The 21,843-nt window shown below is 37.0% G+C and overlaps 1 protein-coding gene across 1 annotated transcript in view; it reads right to left on the bottom strand.

Annotated features, from left to right (window-relative positions):
- The window catches only part of IFT81 (intraflagellar transport 81), a 42,731-nt gene that overhangs the window by 9,255 nt on the left and 11,633 nt on the right, over positions 1–21,843 (bottom strand). The window contains exons 8-13 of the mRNA XM_005237628.4: positions 17,508–17,671; positions 14,837–14,932; positions 12,715–12,861; positions 4,176–4,325; positions 2,136–2,264; positions 954–1,043 (exon numbers count right to left, since the gene is read on the bottom strand). Coding sequence (XP_005237685.1) covers positions 954–1,043; positions 2,136–2,264; positions 4,176–4,325; positions 12,715–12,861; positions 14,837–14,932; positions 17,508–17,671 — 776 coding nt within the window. The remainder of the gene's footprint in view (positions 1–953; positions 1,044–2,135; positions 2,265–4,175; positions 4,326–12,714; positions 12,862–14,836; positions 14,933–17,507; positions 17,672–21,843) is intronic.

Raw genomic sequence — 21,843 nt, 5'->3', positions numbered from 1 at the left:
GACATGTGACATTCAGGCTGACTGTGTTCTTGTCAGCCTCACACATCAACCTCAGCTATTGGCACACTCACAGGCACTTAGATAAACCTAGCAGGCACACGGGTATTATTACACACAGGGAAGCCACTAGCCTCCACTCGCATACTGGAGGATCAGCTGTATACACCGCAACATAGCGTGCAAATTTCCTCTTTATAGCCACATCCATAGCGTTAACACGGTAGGTGAGTAAGGCAGCGTTTGCAAGAAGAAAGGAAAAATAATTATAGAGATTAAGGAAGGATTAATATACTTGCTACCTATGAAAAGCCAGCTTCCTCGTTGTACACAGCAGACACCTGAGCTGGATTTCATTTGCTGACACTTTTAATAGAACCATTAAAAGTAAGTTTACTGGAAATTTTGTTGGTAGATAAATGGATAGCTCTGCTTACTTCTGTGGCAATGAGCCAACTTAGAGCAGCCCTGGACCTGAATGACTTTTTTTTTTTTTTTCCCCCTCAGCTCTCTGTAAAATTTTGAAAACAAATGGATAAATCTCTTGTTCCTACAGACTAATATAGGACTCTGATCAATGTATTCAACTCTCAGGATGAGATATTATTTGCAATCCATTTAAAAAGGAGCACGCTAGTTAGTGCTGAGGTGCAGAAAAAGCTTGGAAACCAATTTGAAAAGCAACTTTGCTATGTTTTGAGCCATGATTTTTCAAATTTTCCCCTGGTGTAGTGATTTTTTTAATTGTTATGAAGGACAAAGTGCACTGTCAGCTTTTATGAATTCCACTCTTTAACATGTTGCCTGTTCCAAATCCCTGTTGACCCATTCCACTATTTCCAGCTTTCCTTCAGAGCTGATTATGTCCTTGCACAGCACTACAGAGATCTGTAAATTCAGACTTATTTGTGATTCTGACTTTATTTACATAGAACGAGAGAAGTGTTTCTACTAACCTGGCACTTTTGACGCAACTGTCTCAGTTCTTTGATAACAGGAGCTAGGCTTGCCTTCTTCTCTGCCACCATAGTATTCAGTTTTTTTACCTGAGAGGGGGACAAAATAACATACATTAACACTGTGACACTAACAGTACATTTATATAATTAGGAATGTGAAAAGAGAGAGAAGTAAACCAAAATAATGGAGAGAAAAAACATGGGATGAAGCCTGAACTATATATAACGTAAGTTCAGGCCTAATTAACGAAGGGAAAGAGCCCATCTTGCAGTGGGGTCATCGCCACAAAGGGGACAAATTCTGCTCCTGTTGTTCGAACTGTGAACAACACAGAGAAACCCAGAAGGCAGGAGCAGGGGAAAATGAAGGAGTAGCATAGAGGTAAGAAAGGAAGAAATCTGCACTGAGAGAAAGCAAGAAATCCTTACGAAAACAAAGAAACCTGCATAGGTTAAATAAAGTTTGAAAAAGCTAAAAGTCACTTTAAAATATTTATACTGAAAATTCAAATTTGATCCAGCTTTCCATTTGAGACTCATTCCGTTTTATATTATACCACTTTTAAAACAAAGTGCCCTAATGATTTCAGAGAATGTTATTTTGCTCTTTGCTATTATATAATATTTTCAAATTAGAAATTCAGGTTCTGTTTTGCTATGTGGGAAGTTAAATTAAAATGTGACAGACCTAAGGGCAACTGAAAATTAGGCTACAGAGAAAAAGATATTTAGCTCTTTAGGCATATTAAGTATTTTTTTAACAAATGCTTAACTCCAGTGATTTACAAATATTTAGAAAAAGATTCTGTTAAAGATCAAACCGTTCATCTCTTTCAAATAATATGCAAGAACAACTATGAAACTTCTGAAATCACAAAAAGGTAAAAAACCCCAAAGATGACAAGACTTAATATCCCTAATGCTTCTGAATGGGAGGAAAGTAGGATTTATTTTTTTTATAATTCTAAATTTCTTCTTCATACATTAAAAGAAATGCACATTTTAGGAAACCTTTCCAAGATTGCCTTTGCAGATGTAAACAGTTTGAAATTTTTTAAATATATAAACATAGATTAAAAGAAAATTAAAAACCCAAACAAAAATATTAAATTTGGTTTTATATGCTGAGGAACCAGGTATTCAAGTTGAGGAAATACAATAGTTAAAGACAAAAATCACCATTTCAGACATGTTATTTAGTGTCAGGCCTTTCATTTCATCCATTTCACTCTTCACTGCAGATACTCTTTCCAGCTCCTCCTGGGTGTAACTATATCCAGAAATACCTTTCTTGTCTTCAATAGCTTGCTGCAGACACAAAAAATAAATGCTGAATGCGAGTCCATTAATAAGTAATATGGCAAATTCCTTCACAGAGCCAAAATGTTGTAAGAAAGCAAAAAAAGGTGAGTACTGTAATAAGTTTATTTTAAAAGTGCTTAATAGCTGCCAGAAAAACTAACTTTTTATCTAGTACCTGTACAGTAGGATAATACACTGTAAATACACTACTTGGTGATTGAAAGCCCAATGACATTAACAGAAAGTTCCCACAAAGTAAAGTGGGCTTTAGGTCAGGCTCTGAAGTTCAATGTGTACGATCCAGATAATTATTTTTTAAACAACTGTCAAGCAAAACAAAATAAGTATTGTATTCATTGTAATAATACTAACACATGTTACCAAATCCTAGCATTACATTACATAAACTTTACATTTAATTGTATGTTGATGTAATGGTCTTTAGGGAACACTTGCTCATCAAGTACGTAAGGAGGGTATTTTCTGAAATCTGAAAGCTAAGTGTTGATTTGTGCACCCACAATTTGTTAAAAAGAAAACATCCTTCCTTAAAAGTGCCATTTATCTATGAACTCTGAGTCCGTTATCCTCAAAAACCTCTTACAACCATATGTTTAAGAAAAGATTTGTCTCTACTGATAGCTACCGCTACCACGATGGAAGCATTTTGTAGACTTTAATAGCAGTGTGTAGTTTGAGAGTGCATTATGCCCAGGGCTAGAAAAGGTGTATGTGACCTACTGGGGAAAAGCGTGCACTTATCTGGTGCTAAGGACTCTATGAAGTCACAGCTCTGCAGTTTTATTAGAAGGTATTTTAGAAAAGGTCAGGCTTGAATGAGAATATACTGTTGACCATGTGCTCACAGAAAAACTTCCAGTGCTTTGCCTCTGCTGTGATTTTTCTGTGAGTGTATGTTCATTATCCTGTTGTAAATAAACACTTCAGAAGTGTTTATTCACCTTCCTTCTACTTGAGTAGCAATCATGAGAAAAAGCTCTCATCCTACTGCTTAGGTGCTTCTTTCTACCCAGGTAGCACTTCTGGTTTTACTTTTAATTAAACAATGAATGCCCTATTGAAATACCAGAACACCGTCCACTGCATCTATGCGAGTATCTTTCCAAGGTCTATCCCATGTATTCTCAGTTTTCTTTTCATAAGGAAAATACTTTTCTGTTTAAAAACGTGAAGTTATGTACATATAACACCACAGACATAAGATAAATAAAACCAAAGTATTTTGATAATAAGAATAAAAGTAATGGAAGAAAATACTACAGCAATAGTATTACATTTGGGATGCATGTGTATTCCCTGAATACTTACAGTTACAGATAGCAAAATCCTTCTCCTGCTGTTCTGGCTTAGAAAAAGCATTCATCCAGTTTTAGATTTTTTGCCGACTGTAAAACGCATTTTCTTCTAAATATTCTGGGGTTAGAATGTTTCCTTCCCGCCTGCCTTTTTTTTTTTTTTTTTTTTAAAGTACCATTCCTATATATGTTGCAGCAGTAACCTGAGTCCTACTTGCTGTTGATAACTTTCAAAGCCCTTACTATGTATGTGGATACCAACAACTAATTTAAGAATCCAGCCTTGGATTCTCTCTAACTGGAGTTACTGAAGATTTACCACTGCCTTTAAAAAGCAGGGTCAAGCCCCTCAGGCTACAAAGAAATTGCAGAACAGTCGTGACTGCCTGTGAGAAGCAGTTGCTGAACATAAAAAAGCAGCTTAGCGTAGTCAACAGGCAAAAATAAGTTTTATAGCCTAATGACTCTTTTACTAATGACAGCAGGAGAGCTGAGGACAATACACATTAGAATCTAACAAAACAATATCCATCTTCACTATATAGCCGTTACCAGGGAAGGCAGGGTGATGGACTGTGGGAGCAGTAAATGCTTGTATTACCAACTGCTGCTGAATGGCCTCATGGCGCTGTTTTAGAAGTTCCTCTGTCCTCTGGAGGACACCGTACTCAGCTGTAATTTCTGCTATTTCCAGTCGCTTCTTTTTATAAATTGTGTTCTTGCTCCGGAGCTTATTAACATAGTGTTTAAACTGGAAAGAGAGGGAATAGAAATATCATTTAACGTAAAGCAAAAAAGGGCCTTATGACAGGCCGTTGCTATATAAAATGTAATTATCCTATTTGGACTGCATATTGAAGATTAAGTGTTTAGAACAGAGCGCTGGAATTCAGGATTCCCAGGCTCTATTTTATTTTTGGCTCTGCATTTGTTCACTGAGTGAGATCAAGAAAACCTGCTCTATTGCTTTCTGTCCCAGCTCACTCATTTGTAATAGTGAGATCACTCCGTTCTGCTTGCCACCGTTTGACAGTTGGAAAAGCAATTACTCTTTGCACAATGTTGTGAGAATCATGGATAATAAAAAAGTTAATGTAATAGTAATTTGCACTTGTAAGAGAGCACCACGTCAGCAGTGTGCCCCAAAGAACTCTGCAGACCAAGGGACTTGATAAGAAAGTGCAGAAAAGTTGGAAGAGGAGAGGGCATGGGAAAAGATGATTGTTTTTCTTAAATGCTAGTTCTCCGTGGTTACAGGGTGATGTTCTCCTCCCTTGATTCTTGCAGACCTAACTGGTATCACTGGCTAAGTTTTTAAAAACAGGAAAACAAAAGCAGAGTCCTTGCATAGAAGCAGAGAAATGCAGCATCTCTTTCATTCAAAATCTAAAATACTAAAGATTTTGTATTTTTATTGAAGACTAAGTAAAATAATACATATTCTTACAGATCAACAACAGCCTTAGCTAATTCACATCTGAATATGTGTGTGCTCAGTTTGTAACACATAGGGAATACCAGGTCTTGACACAAACGCAGTATTTTTCTTTGCCTTAATGTTTTCCATCTGCCAAACAGGCTTAGCTCTTACTCTTATATTTTACACGAGAGCTATGAGGCAAATGCCAGTCACAGCTCAAAAATGCATTCAGATCCAGAGATGGAAAGCAAATAAAATGTATTGTAACAAATGATCTAAGAACAGGCTTCAGAATGTTCCTTGATGAGGAGGGGTTCAGCATGTGCAGAGTGAGCATAAAACGGGGAGCCCCCAAGAGAAAATAGGAGTCCCACTACCACTGACACAAGTTTAGAACTCAAACATAAAAGAACTTTGGTTTTGAAATTTACATTCCTTTTTCTTTTTGCAAAATTATGCCTCTCCCTTCTAAAGAATAAATCCAAAAACCCAATGTGACCACAGCCTAAGAACCCCCAGAGTAACTGTATGTTCTATAAAAAGTGTCCTGGGCAAAACGCCCAAAATGAAATCAACCCTGTTCATCTGCCATCCTGTGCAATATCTAGGCCAAAGCTGCTTCTCTCTTGCTATGCTCCAGAACTATTTTTAAAGCCAAAAGCTATAAACGTTTTTGGTGAAAGAACAAACCCACAAATTACTCAATGTGCTCTATGCAGATTGGACTATGTGTGGCTTTGGAATACCATTTTACATTGCGCGTACTACCTAGGACAAGGATAGACAAGGTCACCTAAGCCACAGCGCTGCACAGCGAAGGCAGTGTCGTTACTGTCACACTCTTTGTTATATTATTGGCACGCTTAATATAGTATTAGCAGAATTACTTCTTTTGCATAGCAAATTCAAGTATGCCCTCTAAGTTAATACAAAAGGCTCTTGGTTTTTTAATTGCTTAGACAATATCAAGTTTTCAGTGATATTCAAGTGCACTATCTCTCCTGATGAGAATTTAAGGGAAGCACAGCTGTCTGTCTTTATCAAGGAGTTCCTGAGATATTCCATTTGACCAGTGGAATGTAATGAAGAATGATGTAAAGGATTACTCTCCCTTAATATGTGACCACATACAGCTATCAAATCTGAATGATTTTCTGTCAGTTTATCCCAGGATGAAAAGCAAACGATTATTCTCTTGACTTCTATAGCTACTTTTAAGGCCTTGAAAATAGCTTGAGTGGGCGGTATATTTGCATATTCAGTATTCAAAGCATAATGTATTTTACAATGAAGTCAAAGGATCTTGTTGATTAAAGAACAAATTCCACTAATGTTCTATTATTAGTTGATTAAGTTAGGACTTTATCATAAAAATTTCATCTCAAACAAACCACAAGTTGCTCACACTGACAAGCAAAACCTGTTCATTTCAGGAGATGGATGTCTATCTTTCATCGCCATCTCTGGCTTTTTAAAAGCAAACTTAACCTTTCACATAGCTTTTATTGCAGCAAAGTAGAACAAGATATAAACAACGTTACCAAAATGATAGTAGCTGTAGAAAATCAATATTTTGGCAGAATTTTCAAAAGACTTCATCTACTCAAAAGCAGCCCAGATTAGCCCCCCAAAATCTCACTGACTAAAAGCTTCTTTTGTTCCAGGGCCAAATTCAGAGCTGGAGTTATTAGATCTGACTCCCCTTAAATCAGCAGTTTGTAGGCATCTTATGGCAAAATTAGGTTTCTTCAGCCTAAAAGCCGACAGCAATTCCGTAGGTTTCCAAAAATTAAAAATAAGCTTCCTGTAAAATACCAGTGCTATTGTTTGTGTAAGCATTACTTCTGAAGCTTTATACTCCCATCTATATGTAGCTGAAAAAAATCAAGCCTTTAAAATGCTACACAAAATTGTATTATTTTACTGCAGTAAAAGGTCTTTTAAAGAATTTGAATAGTTCACAAAAGTAACATTATCTAGCTACATTGCTTTAAAATTAACTACCCAAAAGGAATCCATTTTTGAGCAGCAGCATTTTCCCATAGACCAGGTCAACTGCTCCCTGCGTAGACACTCAGCATGCTCAACCTACAGAATTCCCATGGATCTGTCAGTGCCCACAGCGATGCACCATTCAAGGCCACGTTCACTAGTAAGCTTTTCTTTCTCAAGCAACTTAACACAAATAGTTATTTAAGCTTCAAAGATTAAATGCCTGGACAAGAACCAAATGCTGGCACTGAGTTAGCAGTTAAAGTAAACAAGCCTGGAGACCCATGTTTGCTAGCCGAGGGAGAGCCCCTTGAGATACGAAAACTATCCAAATGAAAGCAAAGAAAGAATATGCTTTTTCACTTAGATATTTTTATGGGTGACCGTAACATAACAAGCGTGGAATCTAGATTTTGAAATATTGTGAATGAAAACAGGACTTTGATCTCTCATCCAATGTCCTGCAGCATGCAGTATCTAGCATCCCGAGGCAGATCTCCTGGGTTATGTTCCATTTTTACTGAAAGAATCCAGCAATGCTAGCACTTTATGCTTCTCCACTCACTACAACCTCCAAGAGACTGCTATCACCAGATTCTTACCACGCTTCTGTGAAGCGGCGACAATTCTAAATAGAAGACAATCGAATCACAGCTATTAAAATGGCTTCTCCAGGACCATACAGAGTGTGGCAGGTTACCCCCCTCCAGGAAAGAAGATAAGCATTTCACCACATGCTTCAGTGCTCTGCTGAACTGGGATCAAAGCCCAGCTCCAGTAATGCTTAGTCTTACGCCTTCACTAGAAGTCCGTCGTTTTGTCTCCTGAAAACTAACATTTGCCCCATGTGAAGTTTCATAAGGTTCTTATTCCAAGATTATCATTAAAGGAGAAAATAGATAAGCTTGTTTTCAGAAAAGAACAAATCCCAGATTAATCCCTCACTTGCAAGTCAAATCTTCAAAAATAGTATTTTATGGATTACTGTATCAATTTGATTGTGTTATAGTAATCAAAATATTCTTCACACAAAAGTACTACAAAAAATAATTAACTGTAAAAAAAACCCAAACCCTTTCTCAAAAGCATAATCTAAACAAGGTTCCAAATCAAGTTTTGTTAATAAGGTTATTTGCATAAGCACAATAATTGCAGAAAATATTAGCTGACTATCTCTATTTTTATTAAGGACTGAGGAACAGATGTTTTAATTTTCTGACTAGGCCAATTAATGGGATACAGACTGTCCAAAGTATAAAAAATCAGTTAGGAGAAGTTCCTCATCATGACAGATTTTCAGTATTTTTTCCTAAGAGGCTCTAAATTTAAGCTAGTACAGCCACTGTTGGCTATAGTTCATAAGCCATACATAGAAGAACAAACTTCTAAAAGATCTGAGCAGTATCACCTTAATCTATTAAAATGAAAGTATCCTACTGCTTGCTCATTGGACAGATCAATCAGGAAAATTCATTAGCATTAAGCAGGGTATCTCTTCTAGGAGTGCTTGCTTCTGGTCAGGAAAGAAGTATTAAAGTAGCCATTACTAATAATTTGGTTCAATCATAATATCTATAATGAAAACTCATTTTCAGTTACCACTGAAAATGCATAGATCAATAAAGTTGATGATTTATTCATGCCAGTGGGTGCTGAAAGAGCATTCAGTTCAGCTCAGATTTGTCTGAATCACTGAATATATTTGGCTTAAATGATGGTTAACTTCTTATAGCAAAAAGCTTCTGGCTTCTGTAAGAATCTTACCGATTTGCCACTTGTATTCTCACAGCTCGACTACCAGCTATGCTCCTATTTCCATGTGCATGGAGCCTTTGACAGACAGGAATATAACCGTACCTAGAACCGTAGTGAAAAATGAAAGAGCACATTGATAGGATAATATAGTCTGGGTCCTGGCTTAAACCATTTAATGTTGAAGTTTGAGCTCCTTTATAGCTGCTCTCTCAAAAATCCATCCATCTAGCTGGGAGCTAGATAACTGTTTCTGGTGGATTCAGATGAACCTGAGTTTTAGAGGAAAAGTGACAAGATCTATGGTCCCAGACTGACTGATTTCTCTGTTTGCAAATTAAAACATTTTTTATATTGTTTTAGCAGGGGCAGGTAGGCATGGATGAGCGTTTGCATGAAAAAAAATTAAACTCCTTATGTAAATGTATATGCAAAACTCGCATATCTGTTAACAAACCAGTCAGACTTTCTATGTGCCATTCTCAAAAACATATTCATTTCAACTCCTGTAGCTAAGCGCAGCTATGATACATTCTATTCTGATACCTTGGGAAAGTCTGGGTTCTTGGGGCCTACGCTGAACTCTGAAAAGTACAATGCATTGTGTAAAGAGCTAAAAATATCACAGCTTTACCTAGGATCACTTGTAATTGAACCATCTAGCCTTCTAAGTGTCAACATTTGATTCCCTAATTTTCAGGATCTGACAGCTGCAGCTAGGAGCCTGCCAACTTTGCCCCATGCTCGTTGTACTTTGTTTGAAGTGCTCAAAAAGATTTCATAATCCCTGAAGCAGACCATTTATGCCTATTTTTTTGTGTTTGATGTACATGAATTGGTTATTCCCTGCTGTTTCTTCTAAGTTCTGTCTAGCTGCACAACCTCTTCAACCGAGTTGAATGCTGTAACATTCCTTTTTACGATTACAGAAGAAAGCAGAACGCTAGCACCTAAAAACATAAGCTAGGATTGACCTTTGGGTGAATGAAGTGTTAAGATGACCTCAACTGGAGACCCAAATACTGGTATGGGAGTGCAAGCTAGGAAGGCATGGATTCTTCGATTGCCAAGGCTTGTGAGTGCCATGATGTAAGAGGATACAGCAAAGCGAGACAAAGAGAAGATGAGAAATCCTGGGTATAGGAGAGAAATAGTTTGTTCATTTAATGGTAGCATTTAGATAGGTTAAACATAGCAGGATTAAAAGCCCATTTTAAACTGAAGACAGCAAAGCTATGTGTTAAAAACTCCTCTTTCTTCCGTTCTGAAAATGGAGGAAATGTAAAACGTGTGCGACTGCTACCAGAAAGCATAAGGAAGCTCTTGGTTGTCAGAGGGTGCACAGTGAAGGTCGAATGTACAACCTCTTTCTGTCCCCACTGAACATACGTGTTACAAGGGCGACTCACCACTACATAAATCATGATTTCCTTTGGTATTGGCTCAAAGCTGGAGTAACAGAGCACTGAACCAGAAAATACAAATCTAAGAGCATAATGTATCAGAACCAAACGTATAGCAAAAGGTTGTCTGGTGAGTGATAAACTGAGATTTTTACTGATGAGAAAGAACCTGTTCACTTCACTTTTGCTTCATCACCTCTTCCCTGCCAACTTACTTGTCTCAGCTGTCAGCCCTGCCTTCTCACCACCTCGGCTCTGAAGCAGGGCTGTTTCTCTAATATGCATTTGCAATGACTTTATGGAGATACAAAACCTGTAGCACCAAGGTCCTGTGCAGCATTTTTGGCAGCAGGCATTTACAAAAGAATTAAATACCATTATCTCTGTTTTCCAGATGAGAAAACTGCAACCTTTGAAAAAGAATCAAAATCCTCAAGAATTCAAATCTTTTCCTAGTTCTTAGCCATACAAAACACTCTTCTTAATGTTTTACACTGGTGCCCAGGAGTACCACTACAGTATACCTAATGAAGTAATAAACAAGAACAGGACACAGATCACATATTGCCATCTTCCTTGGGCCAATGTGCAGAAAGGATTTTACAAAACAGGAAATGCTTTTTATGGAAAGACTAACACTTTTTATTTTAAGCTGATGGCTTTGTCCAATGTGCTCAGTCATTTATCCTTCACTCCTCAAAATGAAGACTTGAAAATATTTTAAAAGTCACAAGCAGAACATACTTAGACAAAAGGAATGCAGCTTATGTTCAAAACAGGTCTTGTCTTTTTTCTGTCTTGTGCCTCTTCCTTGTATCAATTAACCTGAACTTTTCATTAAGTCACTTACGAGGTTCCACCTTATGAGGTTTCCCTCCCAACCTGTCCTCCTTGAATTTCTACGGATCAGAATATGTTGTTCCCCTCAAGAATGGGCACAACATGAATTATTTCTTACCTTACAGTGCATTTGCACAATGTAAAACATATGTTGCTGTCTTGGTAATGTATACTTGTCTATTAATTAAACACTTCTTTCCCATCACATGTCATGAAACACAGATTGTCTGCTTTCTGTTTTTATTTTTACTTTCAAAGTTGTCAAAGACTCTAGCAACATGCCCACTGAGGTTGAAAATCTTATACTGGAAAGAAATCTAATGCATGGTTGTCTTATTATTGCTACCTATGGAATGTGGACAGTGTGTCACGGTAAAAGAAATCAACATCTTAATTTTTCAATGTCTCTGTGCCATTACTTCCACCTGTAATTTTCATCTTGATTTACAGAAAAGAAAAAAGGCAAGAAGGTGCAAGTGAAATCCACATGGATTCCATATTGCACAGGAAGCCTTTATGCATAGGTGTACATACACATTTCAATACTTGCTTTACTCTTTAAGACTCCTCTAAAAGCAAAATGCTTTTCGTGGAGCAGGCATGTCCTATGGGATCAGGAAGGGAGTTCCTTCTGCAGACGGTGTTCTCTGTATTGAGTTGTATGTAAAAAAAGCACAGAAACAGACAAAGAAAGCAAAGAGTGTTAAATGACAATGATCAGATAAATGATGGCAGTGCAAACAAAGACAATATGTGAGGGAATGAAAAGATAATACTAAGTCAGAGAACGATGCAGCTAAAATACTCTTTGCTTCAGTGATTCTGCCTGTAAGTACACTTAGCAAGCTTCTCCCAGACTAAGAGAAATTATTGTCTTAAGTCAATTCATTTTGCTGACAAACCACTACCCAGCTGCAGCAGCCTTATTGTTTGCGAACTTCTGAAGAAAAAGCTGCTTTGAGAAGTACAGCCTCAAATAGAACTCTGCCGGAGCTGCATGGATTGTGTGAGTCAAAGTCTGTCTTGCAGCTAAACTTCAGGAGGGTCTAGGATAATATTTTTAAGTAAAAACTTTTGTGGGTAATAAACACAACAGGACTTAACTGCATTTCTGATAATTGCTGGTATTAGGCTTTATGATCTTATATCATACAGAGAATGGACAGTAACGCAGATTTTTATTATACATCAAATAATAAAATTAATCTCCGTGACTTATCACTTGAACTCCTAATCCCTTCATTAGTCCTGTCGACTTTTATAGTAAGTTATTTCCCATCATACTACTATGACAATACTGATGTTATTTTGATTCAGAGTCTGGAATATTACAACAGCCCAACATTAAGTCCTCATATACCTTGCAATCTGTTAGGTACAACTGAAATTAATAATTTGAAAATAGCTACAATTCAAGTAGAGTTGCATTATAAATACTGAAATGCATTTGGAAGCACCGGACAGCACTGTACTATCTGCACCATAAAAAAAAAAGAAGCCTTCAAATATGTTAATTTTGGAATTTGATAACAAAATATGTGCATTAAAACCAACAGGGCAATCTGTTGCAATGCTGAGGCCATGTAGTTTGACAACATACTATAAAAATGGATAATGAATGAGCAACTGTAGAAGCAGTTATTGCAACGTACAGTTAAAAAAAAATTGTGAGTTAACAAAAATTGATCTATCTCTTATATTTCATCTTCCTTATATCCCATTCTATTGCATACCTCATCCCCTTTCAGAACTTCCGATCCTTCTAACTCCTGGGCCTGAGTGGTCTTCTGTAACATCTGCCTTTCAGTGTTGGACATCTCTTCCTTAGCAGCCTGAAGTTCTTCTGCCTTGGCTTCCTTTTTCCGGGAAATTATAGATGCCTGCACAGTCATTAAACATGCATATGGATAAGTAAAGTAAAAATTGCCTTGTTTAATCATTAGTGAAATGTAATCCATTAAATTTCAGGCATTGCACCACTGAAACCACATTTTAACTGTCAGAAACTGATTTTCATTAAGAAATGTAAGCATGTCTCACTGCAAAGAAAAAAGCATCGATTATGCATTAGATCCAGTGGGTTAAACCACAACTTCAATGAAGTTGATTGCAGACTCCCAACTTTTTCCAGTACAGCCAAGATTTCAAGCACACACTTTCTTCCCAGATTCATGTTGATACATTTTACATTTACATTTCTTCACCTCATTTTTTCATTTTCATTGAAGAAAAAAGGTAGGCATTTTAGCTGCTCCATTTCTTCTGCTTAGTCCCTTTTTGTGCATATGTAAGATACACCAACATGGCTTAACTGGAAAGTTATCCAAGATTTCACAAATGTCATAATACAGATTTTTATAAACTGCAACCTACTCCAACCTACAGAAATATGTTATACTAACAGCAGAACCAAGCCACTAAATCTTGGCAAATAGTTAGAAGATTATGAATAAAGCAATACAGTACAGAAATAGTGTAAATTACAGATATTTGGGGTGGGGGGTGGTGTGTCCCAGAAGATAAAGCATTTTTTAAAAAATAATATTTTATACAAGTCAGGATATTTGTTAGTACCTAACATTTGACCAGAAGCTAACAGATTTGGGAACATAAGTATACATTAGTTCAGAGGGCGGGAAGGCATCTTTACCTTGCCAGAGCATACTATTTAAAAACATTTTAAAATAACACAATGCATTAATTTAGCTGCATGAGCATTAATTTGGAGGCATGGTTGGTTCCTTCATATGAAAGGCAAAACTTAGGAAAAAATGAAGCAAAATACACACTGGCTTTCTCACACTAGATTAAAAGGACCAGCTTTTTTCTAAAAATATATCTAACAGTTCTGCTGGGGTAGTATCTCAGCTCTTTTGCTTCATGAGATATCTGCAGTGACAAATTGTGGTACAATATATATATGATTATTTTGTAAAACAGAAGCCAGTCCCTAGCAGAACAAAGACCACCATATGCTTTCAACTCACAGTCACGACCTGAACATAATTATGTCACAAGCCAGTTGGTCTTTGGTACCAGCACATTATGTAGCAGGCTTTTCTATCGGGAAGCAGAGCACCTCTTACCAAACAAAATGGTGTGTTTCATATTGCATATGTGATTGAATTGCAGTATACATTTTTATCCCCATTTTTTTCCTCCCACTGATACATTTTACTTAAGCCTTTTTATTTTTCAAACCGTCACCATAAGTATCATCATGAAAAACTTCAATAAAATTAGCAGCGGTACAGGTTGCCTGGGCAAGAAATCACATCTCTGCGTAAGCTCTGAAAATCTCAAGGTTCATAAATCCTTTTTATAACTTGTGACTTTATTAAGACTAGAGGACCAGACAGGCTATTTCATAGAAAGCCTATTTTATAACCTCAGGATGAAAAATCAAAGAATACCTTCTTAATAGATATAACAGGAAAAATAGCATGTGGTCAAACACAAGCAAGGGATGTAACTGAAAGCAAGCCTTGCACCTAGGTCTGACTGCAGCATCAGCCCACATGCTGCCTTTTAAGAATCTGTCCACAGCTGGAGCTTTCCTGAAATAGCTCCTCCAAAACGTTCCTTCCAGAATTACTGTGATGCAGCTGAAGGGCAACACCTAACAGCTTAAGGACAGCGGTCGATACAAACTCACCGATGTTGACTGAAAGCAACTCTTTGACTCAGCCCTAAGCATATACATCCAACAGCTATTTATTTTCTTTTTGTCCTCCACTATTACATATTTCTACTGATTTATGCTAAATAATTAAAGAAAAAAATCAGTATGTAAACCAATCAATGACTGAAATCGCTCTACTACTTCTACTTAAAAAATGTTTTGTTCCTTTTTACCTGTTGGCGATACATGGAAAATTTACTATCAGTTGTCTCATACTTCATCATTCTTTTCTCAATAAGCTGATTAATTTGTGCATTTACTTCATTTATCTGCAAGACAGAACAGAAAACTAAGGAAATGGAGCATTAATTCTTTAACTTCTCCAAGAACTAATTGCTTTGCAAACCAGATTTACAATCCAGATAGTTCCATTTTTAAAACAGAGAAACAAACCCAGAAACCTCAATGAGTCATAAAGTACTGGAGAGGAAAAGGCTATGGTTTGGATTTCCAGTTCTGTGCGTTTATGATAAGGCAGAAACATGACATTAGCCCTGAAAAATGAAGTAAACTGGTGTACATGGAGAAAAAATGCATGTGAATTGGCACAGACAGAGAAAAAAGACTGGTATTGTCACATACTATGTGAAAAATGTCATTTTATCAGTATTAACTAAAGTTCCTTTTCACTCAACCATTTATCAGAAGTTTTAAGGGGACCAAATAAAAACTAAATGCTATCAAATTTCCAATGAAATTTCTAAAAATGAAGAGTCACAGACCATCATATTTCCAGCTCTATGGTACCTTCCTTCCACTGCCACAAAACGCACTTGCTTGTCCGCAGTCTCAATCTGTTGATCTTCATTCCAGCTGAAGCTTTAGAGCCTACTGCATCTGGAAACTCAGAGCTACACCAGTGTACTGATGCCAGCTTTTCCAGTCCTGACATAATGCTACACTGGGACTCTCATCAGCCATGGAAACCACAGCCCTAGCAACCTTCCTTTAATTCTCTGCTAACTAGATGAGTGCTGATAAGCAAGCAGTGTAAATATGTGCTGAAATCCAATGAAGTCCAAACGTCACGCAGGTACAGCACTGGGCATTATCCTGACATTTCTATGAGCAATATCCGTGTACTCTGCAAGTATTCCAAATAAAGTGCTCAAGAGGACTAAAAATGCTCCAACGCCTGAAAAAAAGATCTGTAAATTCTATTCCTTTACAAAAGTGGTAGAAAAGGCCTAAATTTGAAGACGGCTAAGAACTCCCTTCTGTGAATAAATGTCTCGTTTATACATTATAAAATGCATGATAGTAGCATGCTCAGTGCAATTCAGCTCCTTTTAAGAAGGCTGACTTTAAAAAAAAAAAGCTAAGGCCATGCTGTGATAACAGATAATAAAAACATACCATATACTTGGCTCTTAAGAAGAAAATACTTCCAAAATATAACAAATTAAAAGGTTACCTCATGGAAAAAGAGGGGGAAAAAAAACAAACTTGAAGCTTTCTAAAATACCACCAAAAACCCAACAATACCCTTGGAAAAAGAAAGGTGCAAAACATGGCTTTAACTATGCCTGAAAGAAATAACTGCAACGACAAATATTGTTTTGATTAGAAGAAATAAACTAGGAAAGCAGAGGCTGAATCACAGAGCTAGTTTATTATTTCAGACCTAATCTACCATTTAATAATGCTGTCAAATGAATCAAAATGGCATTAGGCTGTCACTGATTTTACTTTCACAAAAGCAGTCTTAACCTTAGAATACAACATATTCTTGATGACACTCGACTTCTGATTCTCACCTAATCCAAAAAAACTGCGGGCATGTCTTTATTACGTTACTTTGGCATGCTCTGCGTGTGAACGCACAGGCTAGTATGATGATGGAGTTGCTAAACCTCTCTCTGCTCCAAGACACAAGAAGAATGGTGGATGGCCTCACGCCCATGGGTAAATCATTCTCTAATCTATTACAAATACTGTTATCTCATCATCTGTATTTCACAGCAAAGGCCAAGCTGGAGATCCTAGGACTATTAAAAACCAAGTGGTAGGAGAAGGAGAAGACATTCAGACTGAGCAGTGTAACTAGTAGTATGTAGGACATCTTCCTACCCTGGCTAACACTGATGATTATGATTTACAATAGAAACACTAATAATTAGCATTCCTCTAGATTCTTCTAGAACACAATACTACATATTTAATCCTTCATTTAGGATTATGCAAATATGAAAACTTCATTGAGTAAAATATATAAATGTACTTCCATGGCAACAAATCCCTCTGCACATATTGGATATATACTACAAATAAGGATTTTTGCTCATTCTAACACCACTTGCTTTTAAATTCTGAAAAAATCTGGAAAGCTAAATTGCGTATTTGATTCTCAAATGTCCTTTGGTTTTACCAACTGAAACAAACAATGCAGACCTATTCCAAACACTAAGGAGTTCTCAGCCATTGCACATTGATTAAGACACGATATTGTGAAGATGTATTGCTCGGAGAATGTTGTTCACCGCTCCATAAACATTCTCTATATATTGGTATAAACTCCCTCAATGAAAAAATCAAATCTTTAGCGCTAAATTAACATCTCTGCTGATACCACAGCAAATTGCTAACACAACTTTCTAAATAGCATTTAAGGGTATGGTTGGGTTTGGGGTTTTGTTTATTTTTATTTGTGTTTTTTAAAAAAACAAACATCTGAGAGTTTGCATTTAGTGATTAACACATCTTTTGTTTTACAACTGAAGGGATCTTCCTTTGTGAATTAAACATTTTCTCAAGGATATAAAATAGGGATAAGGAAACTACAGTGTACAAGAACCTTAGACTATGCTATGGAACACAAATTGAGCATGACCTTGGCCAATTTACCTTGATTTCAAGTACATTGAGATCAGATTGACTCATAGCCGGCTCTGCAACCACCTTTTGTAAGATATATGTTGAATTCTTCTTACTTTCAAGCTCTCTAGGTATTTTTTCAGTAACCAGGTATGAATTGAAATTTATCTCCTCTTCTAGTTTCTTCATTAAACCTTAAAAATAAATTAAATCAGTGTCTATAAAAGTAATGTAGTGGATAATTAAGTTTGATCTCGCCAACACATTACAGTAATTAGCAGCAGATGATAACAGCAGCAACATAACATTTGAGTCTTCTTTTCAACACTCAAAGAAACAGGTAGTTACTTGATTTAGAATGTTAACCTGCATGTTGAACAATATAATACGTATTATTATCCATCTGTATCTCTAACATATAACCATTAACTCCTTGACAGATTCATCAATAAACAAGTAAACCCCTTCTTACATGAAACTAACTGCATCAGATGCAAAATTCGACATGCAGTATTGATGTAGAAAGCCATTAACCCTACATGTGTCTCATATCAAGATATTTGATTCTGTGTTACTTTTTTTTTGTGTTGTGAATTATGTTCTTCTGAAATTTTAGAAGTTAAGAGCTAGACTTTGGTTGCTTATGTGCATGCAAGATGAGGGGCAGCAAAGCATGCCACAGTTTTTTTACAGTTGGGCCTACTCACAGATTGCATAGGTCATTGTTTTGTGTGAATTACTTCATCTACAGACAGACATTACCTCAGAGTGAATCCTTTGTCTGTACAAAGATCTGAATTTGGCCTAGCTCATGTATAGATTTGTTATATCCTTGGAAATTCTTCCTTAAAATAAGACTTTATTCCAATCCAGCATCTAAAAAGGCCTTAAAATGAGCAGAATTTAATGTATACCTACTTTAAGGGTCTTTCACATTGCTGGAACACTTATAAATTGCCTCCCTGTAAATAGCAAACTATTTTTTCTTCTAAGAACCAGCATTTAATCTCAGGACAATATATATATGAGAATGCTGAAAATAATAACAGGAAAAAACAAGACAGAATTCTTGAGTAACATCGAAAACTCTGTTGAGAAAAGCAACCCCATTTAACAAGCCTGATGCACACTGCATGTTACCATGCTTACCATGATGTGGCTCTTGCAAGGTGGAGTAATTTAGCCTCTTTAACAGATCATTTGTAAATAAACAATGGTACATACAGATAAGAACAATGCACAGCTAGAAAAATGTGACAGAATGAAATAAAGCATCTGTTTAAATTACATTACACAGTCTTCCACTGACAACAGGCAGTTTAGTGCAATTACTCCTCCGGGGCCCCTGTGCCAAGGACTACAGTAAGATTTGGAAGTCAGATGAGAGTGGGAATAGGTATTTCAGAATATTTTTCATGATCTAGGTGACTAAAGAGTAAGTATCCTAGATACTTTTAAAAACTACTTGCTAGAGTTGTTGGGGTTTTGTGGGGGGGGAAGGAAGGGTGTCTCTCCATATTTGAGAGAATATGGTACTGCAATTAAATGCCAACAAAAGCAAGAAATCCAAAATCTCTTTTTCACGTACTGCAAAAGCAGAGAAAAGCTTGAGTACAGCTGTACTCTAATGTTGCTGCAATAGAGGGGATAGGAAAAAACGGAGCTGAAAGTAGGGGGTTTGGTTCTCAGGCTAAAAAGCCCACTGACTGCAAAAAGGAAAAGGTCAGAACAAAGTGAAATACAAGCCTAGGAAAAGGGCCCCCTGTTATTCTGCCACTATTCACCTCTAGAAACACTATACTGATAAAGCCTCCTCACCCTCTGCTCCCAGCTCAGACTGAAAGGAAAGCGACTTGGTTTAGCTGCCAGAGAGGAAATAAGCCATTAGTACTTGAGAAAGCCTCAAGAACTGTAAGAAAGAAAACAGACCCTAGGGAAAGCAGTGTTAGTAACAAAGTCAAGTCAACACAAACTAAAAATGAGCTGGAATTCCTCTTTTCCTGCAGCTTAGTTTGTTGATCTCTGTGTTTATGAAATGCAACACTACCACACAATCTTTCCCCCTTCGGGGAAAGGTCATTTATCTTGTGCAAAACAAACAGCATCAATACTGGTTTCAGAATGGGTAAGCAGAGTTACTCCATGGATGCAATAGCCATTATGTATGTGGCACAACAGATATACCCTGAGAAACACACCTGGACTTCCTGAGAGAGATTTCCCACTTCCTTCTTCCAGAAGAACTCGATTCCAGTCTTCCTCAGCCCACAACAGAGCTGGGCAGGAGGGACCACATTTTATGTATCACTAGAAATCCACCACCTCTGCAAATGCAGCAAAGCTTCCCACGTACACTGTGAGCTGAATTAACACCTCAAAACTGACTAGGAACACAACTCCCAATTTGGTATTTATAACCAAGATTTTTGGTGTGGAAATCAAAGTGATATCAATTAAATTATTCTGATACTAAATATTAACATTTTTGTTTAATCAAACAAATTTCTTGTTTTCCTCTTAGTAGGAAAAAAATATATATCTGCATACATAGCCTATATTTTATTTCTTGTACTCCAGTTTTCTTACAAAAACGTACATGCCTAAATAATCTGTTGTAGATATGACACTAAACTCTGGAAATAATGACACCTAAACAATTACTGTCATAAAAGTACATTTGAACCGATTGACTTCACAGGGTATAACCTTAATCACTAGCTAGATTCTGGGATAACCTCAGAGCTACTACCAACTTCTTTTAAACTGACTGGTTCTGCATCATGCCTACTTTTGATGGTGCAACAAGCAACGAAGCAAGTTAAAACTTGACATCTTGACAGGGAAAGACATGATGTCGTCAACATCCCTCATGACTATACGCAGTTTCTTTCCTAAACACTTTTGATATATTTTTTCCTCCTGTACAATTCAACATATGGAGAAGTAACTACCTAAGAGCTTTTTTTTCCTGCTTAACAGAACCTTAAAAAAAACAAAACACAGGGCAGCTCTTGGTTGTTGTTGTTTTTCAGTGAAAAACATTCTTCTTTCAAATTCCCAGGCTAGAGGAAAGAAAAGCAAGCATACTTTAAATCTTTCCATTACACATATAAATTCTGTTTTTAATGTTTTAACATTGACTTATAGTTACAAAATCTACATACGTAAGCCGCACAGAAAGTCTGGCTCTGTGCCCTAAGGTTATTTTAGCAAGGTTCTGCCAACCACATATTTACATGTGGAGAGCTATTAAGAGCAACTCCTCATGTTTTCCATTCAAATTTTATTATTATTATTACAAAGAGAGGGATGGGAGAAGGAGTTACTTAGTGCTTGCTCAGTCACGTAGAAAAGAGGCAATTTTCTCTGCATAATTCTGCTAATGGATCTAAAACTTAACTCACCTTGTGCTCAGATTCTTACTTCTTTTCCCTCTACAGGCTACCAATTGTGCATCCTATATCAAAACCATTTGCAACAATAACTGGGTTTTTTTTGGGGGGGGTGGTGAGGGGGGGGGGAGAGAAAAAGAAAGAGGAGCACTCATTTTATAGACTATTTGCCAACGCTTTGTTTAGTATCACACAGGAAGACCATGACAAAGGCACATCTAGGACAGAGGTTCACATGGCATTCCCCTACATCAAAGCCTTCACTTCCCTTTCTGCAATCATCCTCAGAGTACTGAAACGATTCCCTCCCACAGCTTCCAATGATATCACTTCCAATTCCCCTGTATTAAACAGAGGCCTGGGACACGCAAACACTAACAGATTATGATCAAATCACCCCTTTGATATCACCTGGAGAAACTAAAAAGCTTCCTCAGTTTGCCATTAAGTTATGCTTTCCGTGTTTATAATTATTACTGATGCTCATTGAAATCTCTCTGACCTTTCAATGTGCTTCTTGAATTCTGGTCGATGGACACCGTGTTGCAGTGATGGACACATCAGACATAATATAACTCTCCTACTCCATTTTCTTCCCTAAATAAATGCATGGACAGCACCAACTCTCTGACACTGGGAGCTCCAGTTGTACCATTCTACATGATGACCCACAAGTCCTTTTCAGAGTTACTTCTTAAAGAGTCCCACAGGCTGTAACTACATTGCACATACCTCATTCCTAGAGGAATACCGTGTCACCTGGCTATTCCTTAAAATATATACTGTTGGCATTGCCTTGGCTTCTTAAGTGATTAAGGTCACTTCGAATCAACAATAAAAAAAATATTCAGTCATTTCCCCAAATTTCCCCAAAAAATCAAATCCCCAAAATGATGAAATTTATTTCACCTGGCAATTTCACCAGTGATAATTTGCTATTTTCTCTCAGGTATCTGATGTAAACACTGAACAAG

Source organism: Falco peregrinus, chromosome 2, assembly GCF_023634155.1.
Source record: "Falco peregrinus isolate bFalPer1 chromosome 2, bFalPer1.pri, whole genome shotgun sequence".
Taxonomy (NCBI): Eukaryota; Metazoa; Chordata; class Aves; order Falconiformes; family Falconidae; genus Falco; species Falco peregrinus.
This window is presented reverse-complemented; position numbering and strand designations above follow the sequence as displayed.